Source organism: Copadichromis virginalis, linkage group LG11, assembly GCF_057382275.1.
Source record: "Copadichromis virginalis isolate Kocher_CV1m ecotype Utaka linkage group LG11, C_Virginalis_male_GT1.1, whole genome shotgun sequence".
NCBI lineage: Eukaryota > Metazoa > Chordata > Actinopteri > Cichliformes > Cichlidae > Copadichromis > Copadichromis virginalis.
The window spans coordinates 17,998,253-18,018,365 of record NC_140628.1 but is presented as its reverse complement, the minus strand read 5'-3'; the positions used below and the strand labels follow the sequence as shown (position 1 = coordinate 18,018,365).

General features: G+C 42.6%; 1 protein-coding gene across 1 annotated transcript in view; it reads right to left on the bottom strand.

Moving 5' to 3' along the window:
* The window catches only part of snap91a (synaptosome associated protein 91a), a 63,201-nt gene that overhangs the window by 22,196 nt on the left and 20,892 nt on the right, over positions 1–20,113 (bottom strand). Inside the window, exons 2-8 of the mRNA XM_085473413.1 lie at positions 11,187–11,329; positions 8,702–8,777; positions 6,417–6,519; positions 5,765–5,858; positions 5,239–5,350; positions 4,903–5,009; positions 4,768–4,809 (exon numbers count right to left, since the gene is read on the bottom strand). Coding sequence (XP_085329539.1) covers positions 4,768–4,809; positions 4,903–5,009; positions 5,239–5,350; positions 5,765–5,858; positions 6,417–6,519; positions 8,702–8,777; positions 11,187–11,329 — 677 coding nt within the window. The remainder of the gene's footprint in view (positions 1–4,767; positions 4,810–4,902; positions 5,010–5,238; positions 5,351–5,764; positions 5,859–6,416; positions 6,520–8,701; positions 8,778–11,186; positions 11,330–20,113) is intronic.

The following is a 20,113-nucleotide window of genomic DNA, read 5'->3' as shown; positions in this document are numbered from 1 at the left end:
TCACTACTCAGTACAAACTGTTCTCTGTGCAGAGGACGTTTTAACTGTTTAACTCCATTATTGCAAAGCTTAGACAAATGCAATAATGGCTCTCGTTTTACGAAGCCAATACGAAAAGCTTCTGACCCAAATCTCTGTGATAGCAAAAAGCTTCCAGGATAACGTATGAACGTATGGCTGACACTGCCATCACTGGAAGGATAATTTCTACATCTACTTGTTGCTCTAACAAAAACAACAACAACAAAACAACACAAAGTGTGCATGAGTGATGACATAACAACACAGCAAGTTAGTCAATGCTAAAATTATTCTGTCTTGTTTGTGCTGATGTAAATCCTCCTAGAAGGGATGAGAATAGAAATCTGTATTAGATACTGAAATAAAGGTTTCAAGGCTCTGTAAGACTGATAGTTTTTTCTCCTGCACTCATCAACTGCATTTTATCACAATATTCTGAGAGAATTTACTGTCTGTAGGTTAGTCTGTAATGATCAGTGATGCTGTTATGACAATTTATTGCTGATAGCTTTTAACAGTGGCTGGTAAAGGAAACTGTGGCAGTTTGGATAGCTGATCTAGTACCATTTAATATTTATAGCTTGTTTTATCAAAATAACAGAAAGAGATTTGTTTAGTTTTCTTTTCTCCTGCTCAGAAACAGTCATAAACAGTCAGTGTCTGGACTCTTAACTCTGTATCAAATTTTCCTCATATTACAATATGGCCACCATCTGAATGGCATTGTCAGAAAAGTCAAGAAATCCAACCCAAAGGAAGCAAAGAATAAAGAATTTCTCTATAAGCAGAACATCAGCATGCCATGTTGGGGCCAGATGTTGCTAGAACGCCATGTTTATATGCTTCCCAAACTTCCTTCATAAGTTATTGTGTAAAATTTACCACTAGAGGCCAGTAGATTGCAGATTGCAGTCAACTGAATTCTGTTTTCTTACCCCTCCCAATTTAAGTTCCTAAAACTTCCTACTGTGGCCGCTATAGGTAAAACAACTCTAGCCGTCAATCATCTGTAGCAAGTGTATGCTGTCACTCGGCTGTTTACCTCAGCTGGCAAAATGCGTCTACGTCTCTACATTTATTTGCTCTGGAGGAAGCCATAAAACTTTGTGAAAGGGGTCTGATGTGAGTCGATGAGACAGAGAAGCTCAATTCTGACTGATGGCAGCAATACTGGGGTGAGTTGTTGAGGATATCTTGAACTTTTCTGTTGGTGAACACTGCTGTTAGCCACTGTTAGCTGCTGTTAGCTGCCATGTTAGTGATAGGAGTCGATGAGTCAGTAAGATGGTGTTAGTTTCTCTCAGCTGCTGCCAGCTGCTGTTAGCCGACATTAGTAAAATTTTATTTCGAGTGGATCTAATATTGTTGGACTTGGACACTTAGCAAAAAAAAAAAAAAAAAAAATCTCATATGATGTGCAAATGCAATCAAACTGTTTATTAGAGGGAAAGTGTGATTTTTAAGACACTCAAGCCTAACATTAGTTGGCACAATGTTAAATTATAACCAACTGTTGTTGTTTTTTAGCCAGCTCTTGTCAGCTGTCCAGAGACAGGAGGGTTAAAACTCTAATCTGCCGACAATCAGTACTTGCAACAATATCAGGGAAAAAAATATGTTTATGCACATTTCCATGTGTTCCAAGGTTTGAAGGTTGAAGAGAATCACATTTTATCCAGATGCCGGTCATGTCATCTCTTTCCTTTAAATGAACACCTACGAGTTCTCTTATTCTACACCTCTGCTGTACAATATATGTGGCCAAATAAATAAAACATGACTTGGCGGAACAACGATGTCCATCTCGGCCACTGTATTTTTAATATGGCTGGACACCATGGCAGCTCGCACAGACTGACGCACACTCCTTTGTATTTTACCTGAGTTAATTATAAGTTTGTGACCTAATTACTAGAGCTGGGCGATAGAACGATAACGATATGTATCGCGATATAACTTTTACTCGATAGAGAAATTAAACTATCGCGATAGACCTCGCCGCTCTTGTCCTCTTAAATAAAAAAAAAAGGTCAGCCAATCCAAATTAAGTAGCGCAGAGCCGAACCAATCACAGCCGCAGCGTCACGTCGCGTGACTTGTTACGTACAGCACAAGTGCCAAGCCGCACATGTGTTTGTTTGGGAAGCAGCCAGCGGGTAATGGAGGAAATGAGTGTGCCGACTAGAAAAATCAACCGAGCGTGACCGAAGAGAAAACAGATGATGGTTCCAATGCCGGAGAGATTGTCGAACTGAAGAGCCATAGAAGTTCCGTAGTGTGAAGGTATTTCGGCTATTTCAAGTCTGACAAAAAACAGAGTAGCGTGCACTGTAAATTGTGCCGAAAGCAAGTCTGGAAATACAATAAACTGGTGCATGCGTCACACTGTGCGCCACGTTATTGTTTCGGTGAAATGAATTTCTACAATACTGTTACTGTTAATTCTACTCTCTGCAGTGTTTAAATGCTTACATATACACACAGTTACTGTCCCTCCACACATACGACTCTGTTCTGCTTCTATGCCCCAGCTTTGTTTACTTTTTCCCACCGTGGCTTCTAGACTTCTGATTGGCCAACATTTCTGCACGGTTAGGAATCTAGCGCCACCTGCTGCTTTGGCATGTTCATAGCAGCGTTTTCCTTCATTTCTGCCTTTATGTGTGGACGGGATTATTTTTTAAAACGAAAACGGAAAATCTCTGTTTTCAAAAATACCCGTGTGCGTGTGGACGTAGCCTCAGTCTCTGACTGGAAGCGCTAATTCGTCATTCGGCTTTTGTCAGACTAAAGTAACTGTTAAAACTGTTTGAAAAGCTAAGCTATACAACAAGGAGAGATTGAGAATTTCCTTTTAGTTCTCAGTTTATTTGATATTGACAAAAGTTAGTCAGTTTTGTCTGTTCTTCTGTAAAACAAACTAAGATTTATTTTTAGAATTAATATTTTGTTTCTAAGTGGAATTGACAATTTAGTCTGTTTCGTTTGTTCTATTTTGAAACTTAAACGCTTTAGCGGCTGCCTTTTGTGTAGTTTGCAATATTTGCCTTTATCTGAAAAAGTCTCATGTTCCTTAAGCACATCTACCCTGTTGAACCTATTATGGGAAATAAATATTTAAATAAAAACAAGCTGCTGATTATTTCACATTTCACTTGTGAGCAACGGCACATTTAAATCTTACAAATATAGTTATTTGGCTGATATCGTGATAGATATCGTTATCGCCTGAAATGAAAAAAACATATCGTGATATGAAAAAATCTCATATCGCCCAGCTCTACTAATTACACACAAATCGATGTATATTTATGAGTACAATAACACTTTTTTTCTATTAAATAAAATAAAAGAAATAACTGACTATATTTTAATTGAGGGACAATAGAAGAATGTAACATAGTGTACAGATTAATAGGGAAAAACCTGAGGAAAATACAACATTGAAACATTTAATGAAGAAGTTTTTTTTTTGATGATTGACATGTGTAAGATGTTTCAGGTTTAGATAAATATGAAGCTAGTGCTAGGAAGTTCTTATTTAGCTTAGACTAAATACTGGTCTATCCATTAAATATTTCACCAGAAAAAACATAACCTGCTCTTTTTTGTCTTTATTAAAAATAGTAAAACTAATTTAATTCCATGTTTCTAGGAATGAGAAGACGCACATAAGAAACGCCTCATTTTTAGCACACAGACATGACACTGGTTTTGAAATTCTCAGCTAACTTTATGTAAACAGACAGTACCTGAAATGCAGAAACAGAAGGTTAAAGCTAACACAGCTAACTTCTTTTAACTCTTATGTGAGCTGATATATTTCACAGCCATCCAACCTGTATCTCCAGAAAAAGGTGTTCTGTTTCAGTTCAAATGTTTTTTTGCAACTTGCTCAGCAATGACCTAACAAGCTTCAGACAGCACTACAGCACACTTTTCATGCAAGGCTGCCATGTCTGAAAGGAACAACCTTAGCCACAGAGTTTCCACAGCAGAACAGAGCTTTAATAACTGCAACTGATTCAGGAAACAGCTGGAAAATTAGGTTTCTCATCCTGGGGATTGCTTATTATAAATAAATCAGGAATCAGATTAGGAAAAATTAATCATGTGACCCTATAGCTGTCATGGAAACTGCAGCACATTCTGAGGATAACAATCTGCTGTTTTATACAGTTGTTGAACGAAAGCTAGCTATGCTAAAATCAGCCACCTGATCAGCAGCATTGCTCAGCATGTCCTAGGTTTCATCCAGCTGGCTAGTCACATCATCCCACTTTGTCAGAGCGCCTGGTGTATGTCTGCTGGGTCTGCACTCACTGTGCAGTGTGCTTCAATTCAGTGCACTCAACGAGAGTTTAAATGACTACTTTCCCTAAGCTGCTTGCTCCCAAAGCTAGCTCTGTGCACTGCTAACTACTCACACTCTCAGCCTGAATGATCGATCTGCATCTCTGAAAGTAAAAAGAGAAGGGGAGCCACGGGGACCGTCAATCAACAAATGAACACAGCTTATTGGTTGTGTGGCGGTTGTGTGGTTCCTGTTTGTGAATTTCTGATCGTTGTCAAGTGGGAGCAGTTGTGGTGGACACAGCAGAAAAAACAAATAGTAGCTTTAGACATTCATATTACATGCAATATGGTTAGAAAGACCACACCACTGTTAGTTAGTCTGTTAGCTTGTAGTCTAAAAGAATATTATATCTCCCAAAATGGCCCAAAACCCAAATTTGACAGTCTTACCTTAGTAAGCTCAGGTATGTCATTTTTGTCTATTCCCACTTCCTTTAAAAGAAAACAACAAGAGGTAAGACAACAACTGCCAGAATGTACTTCAGCTCCCAGCCAATCAGTGACACCTGCTGCTCAGAAGGTTACCTCAGCAATTTTGAAGAATTCGGAAACTCGAGTCATTCTTGTCAGGAACCGCTTGTAGATCTCAAGCCCATCTTTACACTGGCTTCTCTTCATTTGAAAAAATTTTTCTAGAAAGAAAAGAGGTTGAAATGTGACACCCTATCCCCCTGAATTTCACCCAAAGCTTTTCCTATTACTCTGCGGTATACATATCCAACCGTTTCCACAGACAAAAAGTATTTGCCACCCGTTTTTTCTTTCAGGAGTAGTGTTAGAAATGAAATCCATCTGCTCACCCATCAAGACAGTGGTGTAAATACCGACTCATAAAGGTAAAGTTCAGGGGTGACTCTTTACCTAACAGGTTGATGATGCCGTCATTATAGCAGGCATATAACTTGATCAGATCTTTGAAGAGCATGAGAAAGCAGGCATTTATCACTCCATTGTTGAGATCCTTTGGATGCACCTGAGGGGACAAATATAGCTGAAGTCAAAATCTTCGTAAAATGTTTCCTATGATCAGCGTCTTCATTTAACATAGTCAAATTAGTATGTATACTTGAGAAAAGTTTAATATCCTTCTTCAAAATGGTCTGGCAAGTTACCCAGCACACAGTCAGGTTTACTCGTTCCGTACGAGTGGATGTACCTCCACGTTCAGTTTTGTAGCGGTCATGTTGTCATCTTGTAGGTCTTTACCCTTCTAATGTTAGACGTAAAGCTAAACTATGACTCCAAACAATGTGGCCTGATATCATGTATCACTTCTTCATAGATGCTGCTACAGTACACAGTTTTGTTACAGCTGTTCAGTATCTCTCGGGCAATGTCAGGATGCCTTGCAGTGTGACATTGTCGCCTATTAGCGAGTGTCACTCACATCAAATTCCAGCAGTGCGTCGATCTGGCTCTGCAGAGTAGGCATTCCTTTCAGCAGCTTCTCTACTGACATGGTCCTCATCACACCCTCAGCTCTGAGACAGAAAGAAATGGAAATTGTGAGGTTTAAGCAGCAGCTCTGTAAAACAGAGCCTGGGGAGAAAGCTACTATGAACAAACCCCACTCCCTTGATTATTGGGGAAGACATGGTCTACTAACCACTGAAATGAATCCAGCCTCTGAACCTGTCACACACAAGTATCCGCCACTGTGTCTCATCTGTATTTTGTCTTTATTCTGAAGTCTATTTCTCAGTGCCAGTTTATCTAGCTAGAGGGACCTTGTGACTGCCAGCTAAATAGAGCAGTCCCATCCATAAGCATGAGTGTTACCCCTCTCTGTATTCATCTCTACATGCCAGTAAAGCAATGCACGTGGTTCAGTGCCAGGCTGGAGGTGATGGAGCCAATCCTACTCATAAACATGACCTTTGTGGCTTTGGGATATGTGCTATTCTGACTGATATGGACACCGACTTGCATAAAGTGTATATTTCTGATCTTGGGTAGGAAAAGCATGTTAAAAGATGAAAAATCAATAACAGAGCTGAATTAATCATGCAGCAAGGCCATTTGAGAAATAGATACTGCACCCTTTCTTGACACGGCCAAAGTCAAAAGACATCTGTCTGTAGGCGAAGGCCTTCTCGTTGAGATAGCGGCTGTAGCGTCTGATAAATGTGGACATGTCGAGGCCTGAGGACAAAATACGCATAAGCATCCACATGCACAGCTCCCAGTGCAAGAAAGACATTAGCAAAGTGTTGAAAGGTTGTATATATCAAAAATGACACCAAAGTCAGACTAGCTTTTTCCACACACTTCCAGTTATGCTAGAATCAGCTAAATGCCTGTCGCTTCAATCTTCATTCAACCTACATGTCTGTATGCAAATTATAAAAGTGAAGCTAAGAGATTTTAGCTTAGGCTAGCATAATGGCTGTAAACAGCGAGGGAAAGTTAGCATGACTGTAAAATTGAGCAATTACAACATTATTTAACATATATATGTGTTTCAAACACATATATATGTGTTATACGTGTTTCAAAAAGAAGGACAACTGATCTCTTAAGGGGCTTATGATTCCAAATCTACTCATAATAGGGCGGAGGTATCTTGTTAAAACTAATGACAGGTGGTAGGCCTCACATAGGCTTCTATGGAAAATACTTAAATAAAAGCTTCTGACTGTGGCCTGGTTAGCCAAGTCACAGATTTAATGTTTAATAAAGATGATCCAGGGAAAGTTAAGTCTGCCCTTGGCCTATAAATAATGCTTATTTCAATATACAGAGTTAAACAAGTCTTAAAATTAGCTCTAACATTAAAAGGGCATTTAAGATCTAAGTTGGGCATACCTAGCTCCATAACCCCAGCACTTAAATATTTCAAGGAGCAGGGTGTGTGCTGGAGAAGCTGTGGGCCTATATTGTGTAAATCATGACATGGAAAAACTTTTTGGTTTGAAATTGTTCTGTTTTGTTTCACTTTGCGTTTTTTTTTAATCAGTTCATTTACTTTTCCATTTCCTCTTAATGTGATTTGCAGTTGAATATTTGTATTTTTTTATGGTTTTATAGAAATTGGATGCATGTAAGTTTTTATCTCTTATGTAATTATATTTCGTCTCTAATAACAAACAAAATGATACAAAATGTGTACAAATGACCAGTTTTAGTTTTACAAAGCTTGTGCCGTTAGTTATGCTACGCTAAACTTAGCACTTAGCTTTAGCTTTATATAGAGTTATCGCAATCTAAAGCTAAACTTTGTATTTGTACTACAAAGAATATGAGCTAGTGTCAGCAGCTGATGAGCTGTACTCTGTTAAGGACTAAAAGTATGAAAGCTAGTCTCATTTTGATTACAAGTAACTCCCTCCCGATTCTGCCCCCTCTCCCCTCTCTCCTCCACGGTCTCACTGAACTCTGTCACACACACACACACACACACACACACACACACTCTGACTCACTCACTGGCCTGCACCAGTTACCAGTCACTTTGTGGAGCATTGGACTGCCATTACCTCATAAGACTTTGTTGTTATATTATCTCTAACCGTATATTACTAGATCTCCATTTGCACTATTTGCCTATTTGCACTACTCTGCCTGGTTTACACCCAATGTCATTTACCCATTATATTGTATATTGTATAGCTTTCTTGTTATATGTAAAATTGTATTGTATTTATTTAAATTTTTACTTTTTAATTATTTTACCTGCATTTTTTAATCACTCTTATATTTAAATGTTCATTTGCTATTTTATCTAGGGATTGAGAGTAACGTAGTTTCTATTCTCTGTATGTCCTGTACATGTGGCAGAATTGACAATAAAGTTGACTTTGACTTTGACTTTGAAGTAAAGACAGCCAACCAAAAGAGTAGTACAGAGCTTCTGACTTAACCTTCCTAAACCACTTTTAAAGGGATAAATTTAATGGGGATTTTGTCAGTGTAGAATCACCATAACAGTGCTTACCTCAGTAAACCCAGATTACATAATCCTCCTGTTAAACTAATTTAGATTTTAAATAGTCTTAAAAATGGCTTTCCACATTATGTAGTTCAACTAGCAGGCAAAAAGCTCATAAGAACAGCTTTTGGACCTACAATTCATCACAAAAAGACAGAAATAACGTGACTGGAACAAAATTGACTGAAAGGAACGGGGGTTACTGGAAGTGTTGCTGCTGCTTGCTTTTAAAATTCAAGTTTGTTCTGCTTTTGTATCTTCAAACATCCTAAACTGAGCTAATAGAGATGCAGAAATGGGCTGAATCAATTAGTGGTGGGATCCAGGATTACTTAAAGTTAGGGAACATGGGCAGGTGTGTCAGAAACTGGACAGAGGGAAGGGAACGCCACGCACCATGGGAGCCAGTTCTGTCCAGGAAGTTGCTGAGGTTGAACAAGGTGTTTCTAGATGCCAGGAACTGGAGGAATCTCTGCAGGAAAAGATGCACACACAAGGTTAGCGAATCATCCTAAGAGACTTCAGTAATGAACACATGGCATATTCACTGTTAATTCTATAGCTGATTATCATTTTTAAACAGATGGTTGAATTTCTAAGGAGCTGTTCGGTACAGATGCAGTAAGGCCCTCTGAGAATAGACATAAAAGGTGTGACTCTATACTTTTTTGATTTTCTTGAACAGAAAATCAGCATTGAAGGAGCAGTGCTGCAGCTTTATGAGTGGGAGGGTGTGAATATCAAGGAGAGGGCTGGGAAATAAAGTTTCATGTAATAAAGAGAAATCTGCTCAGAAAGGCTTTCTAAGGCTTTCTAAAATGCTGTAAATGTGCAAAAAAAAGCAATATTTTACCCAACAAATAATCTAGTCCTCAAGTAAACAAAGATTTTTGGTTTGGTTTGGGTTTTGGGGTTTTTGGGGGGCTTTTCCGTGCCTGAAACAATAATTTAAAGACGTTTGAATCCTTTGGATGAAAATAACAAAGTAAGCTGTATCTGCTCTTGGATCTCCCTCTTTTTTATGTGCTTCCATGGAAAGTCAAAGGAGGCATCAATGACTGCAGATAAGGCATCAATCAAATCAAAGAAACCATGAAAGGAGAAGCTGGGTTGAAGTGGGTTGTAAAGCAGCTTGCAGATGGCCAGCAATTGTGGCCTGAAAGAGCTTATTACTGTATATCTGTTAAAGCTCAAACAAAATGAAAATAACTGAAAATGTGAAGTTAACCAAGTCTAGAAAAAAAAGATATTTAGATTTATTTATTTCTTATTTTATGTTTTTGTTTTTTTTAACCTGGTTATTCAGAACAACTAGTTTCCATAAGGCAAACTTTACGATTAAATCATACAGAAGTCTTGTGCCCACATTCACATCCACATCCGGCAGATTAGAGTAAAAACATGGGGAAAAATTCCCCTCGTGACATTATGTACACACTGAGATCCATTATTAAAAGATGCATGTGCAGTGCCACAGCATCCCATTGTGGCCCATGATAAAGCAATTACACTTGTCCTTTCCTCTGACACCTGCTGTGGGGACTGCAAGGGTCAATGCTGTTATCTTCCAGTTGCTAAATCTCATCTGCTTCCTGTCAGCTCATGCCGGGAAATGCAATCCCCTACCTCATAATAATAAATAGGAAACGTTAGGGCAGAGAAAGTAATGGCTTATTCCCCAATTAGCCACAGTGTGTTTGCTTTTCTGAAGAATATTTGTGTATCAGTATTTCTCTCTCTGCTTTGTGTCATCTGCTGTTTATTTCTACGAGTTCCCCATGAGAGCCTTCGGCTTTCTTCATGTATCAGGACAACATTTGGGTCAGGGGGTCAGGGCCAGGCCAGTCCCTCGGCTAAAGCACAACTGCTATTGAATGAATGGGATTATGAATGGGTTTTGCTGTTTCTCTTTCTTTATGGGTGGGAGTGGGGACATCCACGGCCATAGGTGAAGAAATGCTGGTGCTCTCACTGATAGTTACATTTCCAACAAACAAATAAAAATTAAGCACAAAACAAAATACAGCAATGATTTTTGGCGTCAGACATACACAAACTCATGGTGGTGTAAATAAATGTATTAAGTCCAAAGAGCAGGTAGAAGTCTAACACCTATCAAGCTCTACCGCCTCATATAAATACGAAGAAAAGCACAAACTAAACTTTATGCAGGCTGTCAATATTGACAGAGATATGTACACATGACAATAATAATGGACAATAGTGGTATCTGGATGACTCGACAGCACAAAAAAGCCAAACACTATATTTACTGAGCCAATTCATCCTCATATTCACAGAGCTTTTCGTCTGTCTGAACATATACGGTGCCAAACAGATTTTCATTGCCTCTGTGCAGTTTTTTTTCACAATGTTACTCCCTTGACTGTAACTTTCATCTGTGTTAAACCTGTAAAATCCCATTTTTTCTTTCAGTTCCCCTTAAAGAGATTTGAACTTCCATTTATTTTGGCCACTTGAGGCCTATAGACACCTTATAGAGCTGACAGAAAGTACTGCATGCACTGTGCATCTTTTTCTCTGGAGTGGATCAATATTTAGATTCACACCTAAAGTTTAAAACTGTTCACACACACAAAAAATGAAAATATCAGTTCACTAGGCTGGCAGAACTAAGAAAACTACTGATTCATCTTTTCTGGTTACATTTTCACAGGGAAAAACATAACTGCTGCAGATTTTACCTGTTGTTATGTCTTTATATTGCTGGATGAACTGAGATCAAAACCAAACCTACATAAACAAGGCTATTCCTGAACAACTACAGGCCTCTGTTGTGTCTGCGGGGGGGCTAAACCCACATTAATGGCCACAAAAAGACTCAAAGTGGAAACTAAGTTTGCGTGTATTGTGATCTCACCTCATTGCCATGCACCATAAGGTGGTGTGTGGTGATCAGGGCTTTGAAAACCACCACCCAGCTGGCATTGCCAGCCCTCTCTATCAGCGTGTCGGCCATCTGGGGGACGTTCACGTTGGTTTCTTGGGTGGCCTGGATCAGGTCTGAGAAGCACAAGGGAAAGATGGAACAAGAGGTCAGTTCATGGATACTAGCAAGGGACAAAAGCAGCACAGGTACAGACTGTGCTGAAAGCCTTTTCATTTTAGGAGGTAATGGCAACTCAAACTGCTACACTGAAAGAAGGGAGATGGGCGAGAAGTGACGAATAAGAGTGCACTTGAATAAATACAATGACACTGCATCTGGCTGCTGCTACATTTCACAGTCACACTCTCACAGTTGTCACTTAAACTGACTGAACAGTTTCGCATGCAAAGCACTCCCTCAAATTTAAAAACACCTTCAAATGGAAAGAGATTTTATACAACCTTTTTTCAAATGGTCTTGTTCTCAGAATCATATTAAGGAGCTGCCACTTTTATAAACTAAACTGCCTTGGCCACACAACACATTGTCATCATTGAATACCATCTTTTAGGGCTATAATTAGATATTGATCTCTGTGAACTCTTATTTTGCCAATCGAGTGTCCATTTTTAGTCTGCAGCAGGCTCATCTGTGCAAGCAAGAAGAGCTTATCTGTGTGAGCAGAGCTGCGTTGGGAAGCTGCTGATTTCCATCATATTGAAATGTACTTAGATGAGCTCTTCACATTATGCCACTAGAGCCTGGTGTGAGTCACACTGGCTGCTGCTTTGTTTCGTTTCTGCAACCAGTCATTAACACCAGCAGGCAGAGCGTGGAGAGGAAGGCAGTGGAATATTCCACAGCAGAAAGACACAGAGAAGAAAATGAAGCAAGAACTGCACTTTCAGTGCACCACCAGGAAGGAAAAAAAGTTTTTAGAGTTGTTAAGTAGCTGAGCGATATTAAATCATAAATTACCGATATCAATAATCCATGTTAATAATTAAATACATTTCAAATTCAAATTCAAATTTTATTTGTCACGTACACAGTCATACACAGTACGATATGTAGTGAAATGCTTGGACAACTGCTCGTGACCTAAAGAAAACAAAAAAGGAAAGGCTATGAATAAGATAGGAAATAAATATGAAAAATTAAAAAGGGTAAATTTAACTAGGAAGGAATAAAATATAAATTAAGGTTAAAAATGAAATAACTGTACAACACAAATTAGAATGAAGGGTAAATTTAACTGGGAAGAATAAGATAAAATATATAAATTAAAGTTGAAAATAAAATAACTGTACAACAAAATACACAATATAGAACTATATAAGAATGTATGAAGAAATCTAAATATAAATAAATATATACACAATAACAGCAGCTGTACAAGTATTAACCGGAAATGAAGAATATAGTGACCAGTGTTGTGCAAAAACAAAGTCCAGAAAGTCCAGTGTGTGTGCAAGAACCATATGTGTGGGTCAGTACTGTGTGGTGGTGTGATTGAGAGACCGTATCGCCTGCGGGAAGAAGCTCCTCCTCAGTCTCTCTGTGTTGGTCTTCAGGGAGCGGAATCGCTTTCCTGACCTCAACAGAGAGAACAGTCTGTTGTTGGGATGGCTGAGGTCCTTCACGATCTTCCTGGCCTTGGTCCAGCACCGCCTGCTGTAGATTGAGTGCAGGTCAGGGAGCTCGGAGCGGATGGTGCGCTCAGCTGACCGCACAACCCTCTGTAGAGCTCGTCTGTCCTGCATGGTGCTGTTCCCGAACCAGGTTAAGATGTTTCCCGCCAGGATGCTCTCTATGGTGCAGGAGTAAAAGTTCCTGAGCACCTTGGAGGGCAGTTGGAAGTCTCTCAAGCGTCTGAGGTGGTAGAGACGCTGACGGGCCTTTTTCACCACGGTGTTGATGTGACAGGACCATGACAGGTCCTGCGTGATGTGAACTCCGAGGTATTTGAAGCTGTCCACTCTCTCCACTGGGCACCCGTTGATGACGGGGGTCTGGTAGTTCCTCTCCTGCTTAGTGCTGAAGTCCACTATCAGCTCCTTTGTCTTACTGACGTTTAGAAGGAGGTTGTTCCTCTGGCACCAGTTCTCCAGATTCCTAATCTCCTTCAGGTAGGCCGTCTCGTTGTTATCAGAGATCAGGCCCACCACGACGGTGTCGTCAGCAAACTTGATGATGGTGGTGGAGCTGGTAGTGGCCACACAGTCATATGTGTACAGAGAGTACAGCAGGGGGCTCAGAACACACCCCTGGGGGGCTCCAGTGCTGAGAGTGGTGGAGGCTGAGACATGTCCGCCCATCCTTACTGCCTGTGGTCTGCCAGTTAGGAAGTTGGAGATCCACTGACACATAGATGAGCTGAGTCCCAGATGCTCCAGCTTGGTGGTGAGTGTGGAGGGAATTATGGTGTTAAATGCAGAGCTGTAGTCTATGAAGAGCATTTTAACATAATTCCCCCTTCTAGTGTCCAAGTGAGTGAGTGATGTGTGGAGGAGATGAGAGATGGCATCGTCTGTGGAACGATTTGGACGGTAAGCGAACTGTAGTGGGTCCAGTGTGTCTGGTAGTGAAGAAATGATGAAGTCTCTGACCAGGCGTTCAAAGCACTTCATCACTACTGAGGTGAGGGCTACAGGGCGATAGTCATTGAGAGAAGCAGGGTGGGGTTTCTTCGGGACAGGAACAATGATGGACTCTTTGAAGCATGTGGGGATCACCGACTGAGATAAAGAGATGTTGAATATCTCAGTGAACACAGGAGCTAGCTGGTATGCGCAGTCTCTTAGGATACGACCTGGGATGCCGTCTGGTCCTGCTGCTTTCCTGGTGTTCACTCTCTTGAAGGCTCTCCTTACTTCATGCTCGGAGATGACGAGCACGTTTCCGGTGCTGGCAGTATCTTCCTGTCTGCAGCCGTTAGCGCCGCTAACACTAGCATTGTTGGAGACCTTAGCTGCAGCCTCGAAGCGAGCATAGAAAGTGTTCAGCTCGTCTGCCAGAGTCACGGCCGCGTTCGTCATACCGGTTGTTGGTGCTTTATAGTCCGTTATTGTCCTTAGTCCCCGCCACAGGCTCCTAGAGTCACTCTGTTGGAGTTGTGACTCTAGTTTCCTCCCGTAGCGCTGCTTCGCCTCTTTCACCGCCCTCCGCACGTTATATGACGCGGCTTTGTACGGGTCCATGTCCCCCGTCATGAGTCCCGTGTTGTAGGCAGCGGTGCGGGATCTCAGAGCGTCGCGGATGGTTTTATCCACCCACGGCTTCTGGTTGGGAAACGTTGTGATAGTCTTTGTCTCCACGGTATCATCCGCTAGTTTCCCAATGAATCCCACAACCGCTTCCGTAAACACGTTGACGTCATCGTCGGAGCTGTTTCTGAACATGCTCCAGTCTGCGTCATCGAGTGCGTCCTGTAACGCGGCCACCGATGATGAGGAACAAAAAGCATAACCTTCCTGTAGAAGATATGACAATATGTCTTCAGCCTGTCATAAAATAGGCAGTCTTTAAAGTGGGCACCTTTAATTATTAGGTACTTAAATGTGATATGCAATTTAATACAAAATACTATCAAGCAAGTTCTTTTTTCATATTCCACAGCCCGGCGGACCTTCCAGCTGATGCTTTACTTTCTCAATAAAATTGATGTCTTGGAACTTCCTCGTTTAGCTCGCTCTAGTGCAGAGGAGCAAGAATTAAAAGAGCAAGTTGATTTCGAAAGCAATGTTTCAAATAGCTCAACAAAAATGAGCAAACAAACAAGCTGTTGCTATACAGGTCCTTCTCAAAAAATTAGCATATTGTGATAAAGTTCATTATTTTCTGTAATGTACTGATAAACATGAGACTTTCATATATTTTAGATTCATTACACACAACTGAAGTAGTTCAAGCCTTTAATTGTTTAATATTGATGATTTTGGCATACAGCTCATGAAAACCCAAAATTCCTATCTCAAAAAATTTGCATATTTCATCCGACCAATAAAAGAAAAGTGTTTTTAATACAAAAAAAGTCAACCTTCAAATAATTATGTTCAGTTATGCACTCAATACTTGGTCGGGAATCCTTTTGCAGAAATGACTGCTTCAATGCGGCGTGGCATGGAGGCAATCAGCCTGTGGCACTGCTGAGGTGTTATGGAGGCTAAGGATGCTTCAAAAGCGGCCTTAAGCTCATCCAGAGTGTTGGGTCTTGTGTCTCTCAACTTTCTCTTCACAATATCCCACAGATTCTCTATGGGGTTCAGGTCAGGAGAGTTGGCAGGCCAATTGAGCACAGTAATACCATGGTCAGTAAACCATTTACCAGTGGTTTTGGCACTGTGAGCAGGTGCCAGGTCGTGCTGAAAAATGAAATCTTCATCTCCATAAAGCTTTTCAGCAGATGGAAGCATGAAGTGCTCCAGAATCTCCTGATAGCTAGCTGCATTGACCCTGCCCTTGATAAAACACAGTGGACCAACACCAGCAGCTGACATGACACCCCAGACCATCACTGACTGTGGGTACTTGACACTGGATTTCAGGTATTTTGGCATTTCCCTCTCCCCAGTCTTCCTCCAGACTCTGGCACCTTGATTTCCGAATGACATGCAAAAGTTGCTTTCATCCAAAAAAAGTACCACTGAGCAACAGTCCAGTGCTGCTTCTCTGTAGCCCAGGTCAGGCGCTTCTGCCGCTGTTTCTGGTTCAAAAGTGGCTTGACCTGGGGAATGCGGCACCTGTATCCCATTTCCTGCACACGCCTGTACACGGTGGCTCTGGATGTTTCTACTCCAGACTCAGTCCACTGCTTCCGCAGGTCCCCCAAGGTCTGGAATCGGTCCTTCTCCACAATCTTCCTCAGGGTCCGGTCACCTCTTCTCGTTGTGCAGTGTTTTCTGCCACACTTTTTCCTTCCCACAGACTTCCGACTGAGGTGCCTTGATACAGCACTCTGGGAACAGCCTATTCGTTCAGACATTTCTTTCTGTGTCTTGATCAGAAAGTTTTCTGGTTTGATCCCTGGCTGCTCCAGTCTGCAGGCGAAATATCCCTGGACAAGATCGTAATCCCAAGTTGCTTTCTGATGCATTCCATTGGAGTGTGAATGCTTTATAGAGTTTGTGAAACAGTTGTACGTGTGGTCAGATTGTTTTTGTCACGGCGAGTGAGAAGAGCCGTGTAGAAAAGGAAAAGGAGGATCCACACGCAGGCAGTCGTGAAGGTGTAAAAGGTGATTTATTGGACACAAAAGGAGAGGCAAACGGCAACACGGAGAACTAAACTATACTGGGAAACAACTAAAACTACAAAGCACAAACCTGAATGAGAATGAGCAGAGGAGAATGATGATGGACAGCAGGGAGAACACACGGGTGAGACATGGTAGATACACAGACGGACCAGCAACTACAATAACGGAGGACATGACTTAAATACACCCAGAGAAACACAGGGGAATTACACACAGGTGGTGGACACAGCTGGGAATGATCAACAAGACGAGACAGAGGTAAAACTGAACACACTCACATGAGACCCAGACCTTCACAATAAAACAGGAAATGAGAACACCACACCAAGACGCAGACCTGACACTGAGAGACAGACAGAATGACACATGGAACCTGAACTAAACTAAACGTGAGATACAACAGAGAACAAATCCTTAAACATGAAACTCAAATAATAATCATAATCATCATCATAAACACCACAAGAGAACAAGAAAACAATCCCTGATGCAAACTAAAACCAAAACATAATAAACTCAAAATACTGGGTCCAACGGACCCAGAACCGTGACAGTACCCCCCCTCCAAGGGCTGGCTCCCGACAGCCCCAAACAGAAAACAGAACAAAACCGAGCACCAGACCAGGGCGGGCGGAGGGGGCCCAGGAAGGAGGGACAGAGACCAAACAAAAAAAAAACAAAAAAAACAAAAAAAACAAGGAGCACAAGCGTCCAGAACCAAAACACGACTGTGCACTATTAAATTATTCTGTTATTTTATGTTATCTTATATATGTAATCAAAGTAGTTGAATTAGAATACTGCTGTAGATCACATTATACCCTTTAATATAGAGTGTGTGAGCTGTATGTAGTTTAGTTCTCATTATACTTTTGAGTTAACAGAACATAGTCACATATTAGTTCATTAGATAAATGTGCATCACTCTGTATCCTTGATCTGCTGGGAATGTGTTACACTGTTTTCTTGACATGCTTAATTGTTGAATCATGAAGAGAAGGTTGTAAGCAGGAGACTCTGTGTCTAAAGACAGGGGAGATAGATAGACCACATTCCACACCCCCACCTTACAGAAAGCAGAGAAACAACTGCCGAGGTCATAACTTAGGCACTGTAACAGAGAAAAAATGTGATGTTTTGGCTTTTACGACTAGCTGGGGGCCACTAGAGACTATAAAAAGCTGAGCAACCCGTCACCATTTTGAGACATGTGCCTGACCCTCTGGTAGCATCTCTCCCGTCCGGACGTTGTAATGCTCTTATTGTTGAATTGTATGGGAATAAATGATTGTTGATTGAGCATTGATACACCGAGTATTGTCCTTCCTTCAGCCCAAAGATTCAAAGAACAGCGTGTTTTCAACAGCACTAGTCCATAACACAGTCAGGGGGCCGACCATGCACACAGCAACGGCGGCGACGGGCAAACAGTTCAGGAGGCCGACCGTGCACACGGCAACGGCGGCGACGGGCAAACAGTTCTGGAGGCCGACCGTGCACACGGCAACGGCGGCGACGGAGCAGGTCCGGGGGCCGACCGTGCGGATGGCAACGGCGGCGCGAATGCAGTTCTGGAGGCCGGCAATGCGGAAGGCAGTGGTCGTCCACGCAGAAGGCGGGGGTGGCAACAGAAGTCCGGAGGGCGGCCACGATGCCAGCGGCGGCGACAAACCTTTTCCAGAGGCCATCCCCGAAGGTCATGATGCCACCTAATAGGCCTGGAAAACGGCCGGCAGAGGCTAGGCGGAACAGGTCGAGCTGGCTCTGACGGCGGCGTGGCAACCACAGGACCAGGCGAGGCAGGACCAGGCGAGGCAGGACCAGGCGAGGCAGGACCAGGCGAGGCAGGACCAGGCGAGGCCGGACCAGGCGAGGCTGAAGTGAAGGCCGGACCAGGCGAGGCTGAAGTGAAGGCCGGACCAGGCGAGGCTGAAGCTGAAGCCGAAGCCGGAGCGGAGGCTGGACCAGACGACGGCGTGGGCGGAGCTGATGGAGCAGCAGGCAGCTGAATGGGCCCCTCGGACCCTCCAGCGGAGACGCGAGGCTGGACGGGCCCCTCGGACCCTCCAGCTGACGTGGCATGAGGCTGGTGCGGTTCTCCTGAACCCCCAGCTGACGTGGCATGAGGCTGGACGGGCTCCTCGGGCCCTCCAGCAGACGTGGCTTGAGGCTGGACGGGCTCCTCGGGCCCTCCAGCAGACGAGACTTGAGGCTGGCTGGGTCCTCCAGAACCCCCAGCAGACGAGACTTTATGCTGGACGGGCTCCTCTGGCCCTTCAGTGGAAACAGACACTGAAGCAGCAGGTACGGAGACCTCCACCAGTGTGGACACTGGCTGGGACTGAGCAGCACAGTGGCTAGACTCAGGCAGCAACAGTGGGATGCAGTCCTCAGAGGGCTGAAAGTGTTCCCTAATACACTCAGCAGAGGACGGAGGCGGACGGGTGAACTCACTTGAACTCTCAAGGGGTGCTGAGAGCTGAGACTGTTCTGGTGAGTTCTCCGGTGAGGCTGCTGGCGCCTTGACCTCTAGGGGTCCAGAGTTGGCTGGTGACTGACACCCAGCCTCTGGGGAGGCCCTAGAGGGAGCAACTGTCTCTGACATGGCCAGCTTAAGAGAACCAGCAGATATTGTGGTGAAGTGTGTTCCCTGCTTAGAACGAGACAGTGAGGATGGAGGCTGAATGAACGAGTGGGTAGGCTGCTGAACTGGTGGCAACTGAGCTACAGGTGGCGAAGTTGTAATAGGTGGTGGAGTGGCTGGCTGAACTGAGGGCAGCTGGGCTGCTGAAAAATACAAAGCGCTTCAGGTAAAGCTTGATAAAACACTGAACAAAAATAAGGAGTTGCTTCAAGAACAAAAGCAACAAGAAATTAAACAGAAACAGATGGACTGCAAGCTTGAAGACGTGCAGGAAAAATACACAGCGCTGAAAATAAAGCTTGATAAAGCACTGCAGCGAAATAAAGGTTTCCTTCAAGAGAAAGAACAGCAAGACGTGAAACAGAAACATCTGGATTGCAAGCTTCAGAACATCGAGAAACACAACGAAGACTTGCAAGTAATGCTTGATGAAGCTCTGCAAAAGAATAAAGAAATCCTTGAAGAGAAAGAAAAACTGGACATTAACCAGAGAGACATGCAAGGTGTGCAGGAACAATACGGAGCGCTGCAGGCAAAGCTTGATGAAACACTGCACAAATATCAAGAGCTGCTTCAAGACCAAGAACAACAGGAGATAAAGCAGAAAGAAGACAAAGAAATTCTCCAAGACTTTGAGAGGAAAAACCAAAACCTGCAAGAACTTTATAACAAACTGAACTACAAAACAACTGAACTGGAAGGGGAAAAGGAAAAACTGCAAAACCAATGCTCAGAGATGCAGAGTAAGCTCAATGACATGCTGAGAAAAAACACAGAACTCGAGGAACTTTCAGACAACTTGAAGTGCAAAAACACTGAGATGCAGGTGCTAAAGCAACAACTAGAGAAAACAAACAAAGACCTGCAGTGTACACTTCAAGAAATCGAGAGGAGCAGTCAGCAGTTGGAAGACACGCACAAGAAATTACAACAGAGTTATACAGAGCTGCACAAGGGAAAGCTAACGCAGGAGGCAACATCTAGAGAAATGAAAGAAAGGCTTGAAGACAAACAAGC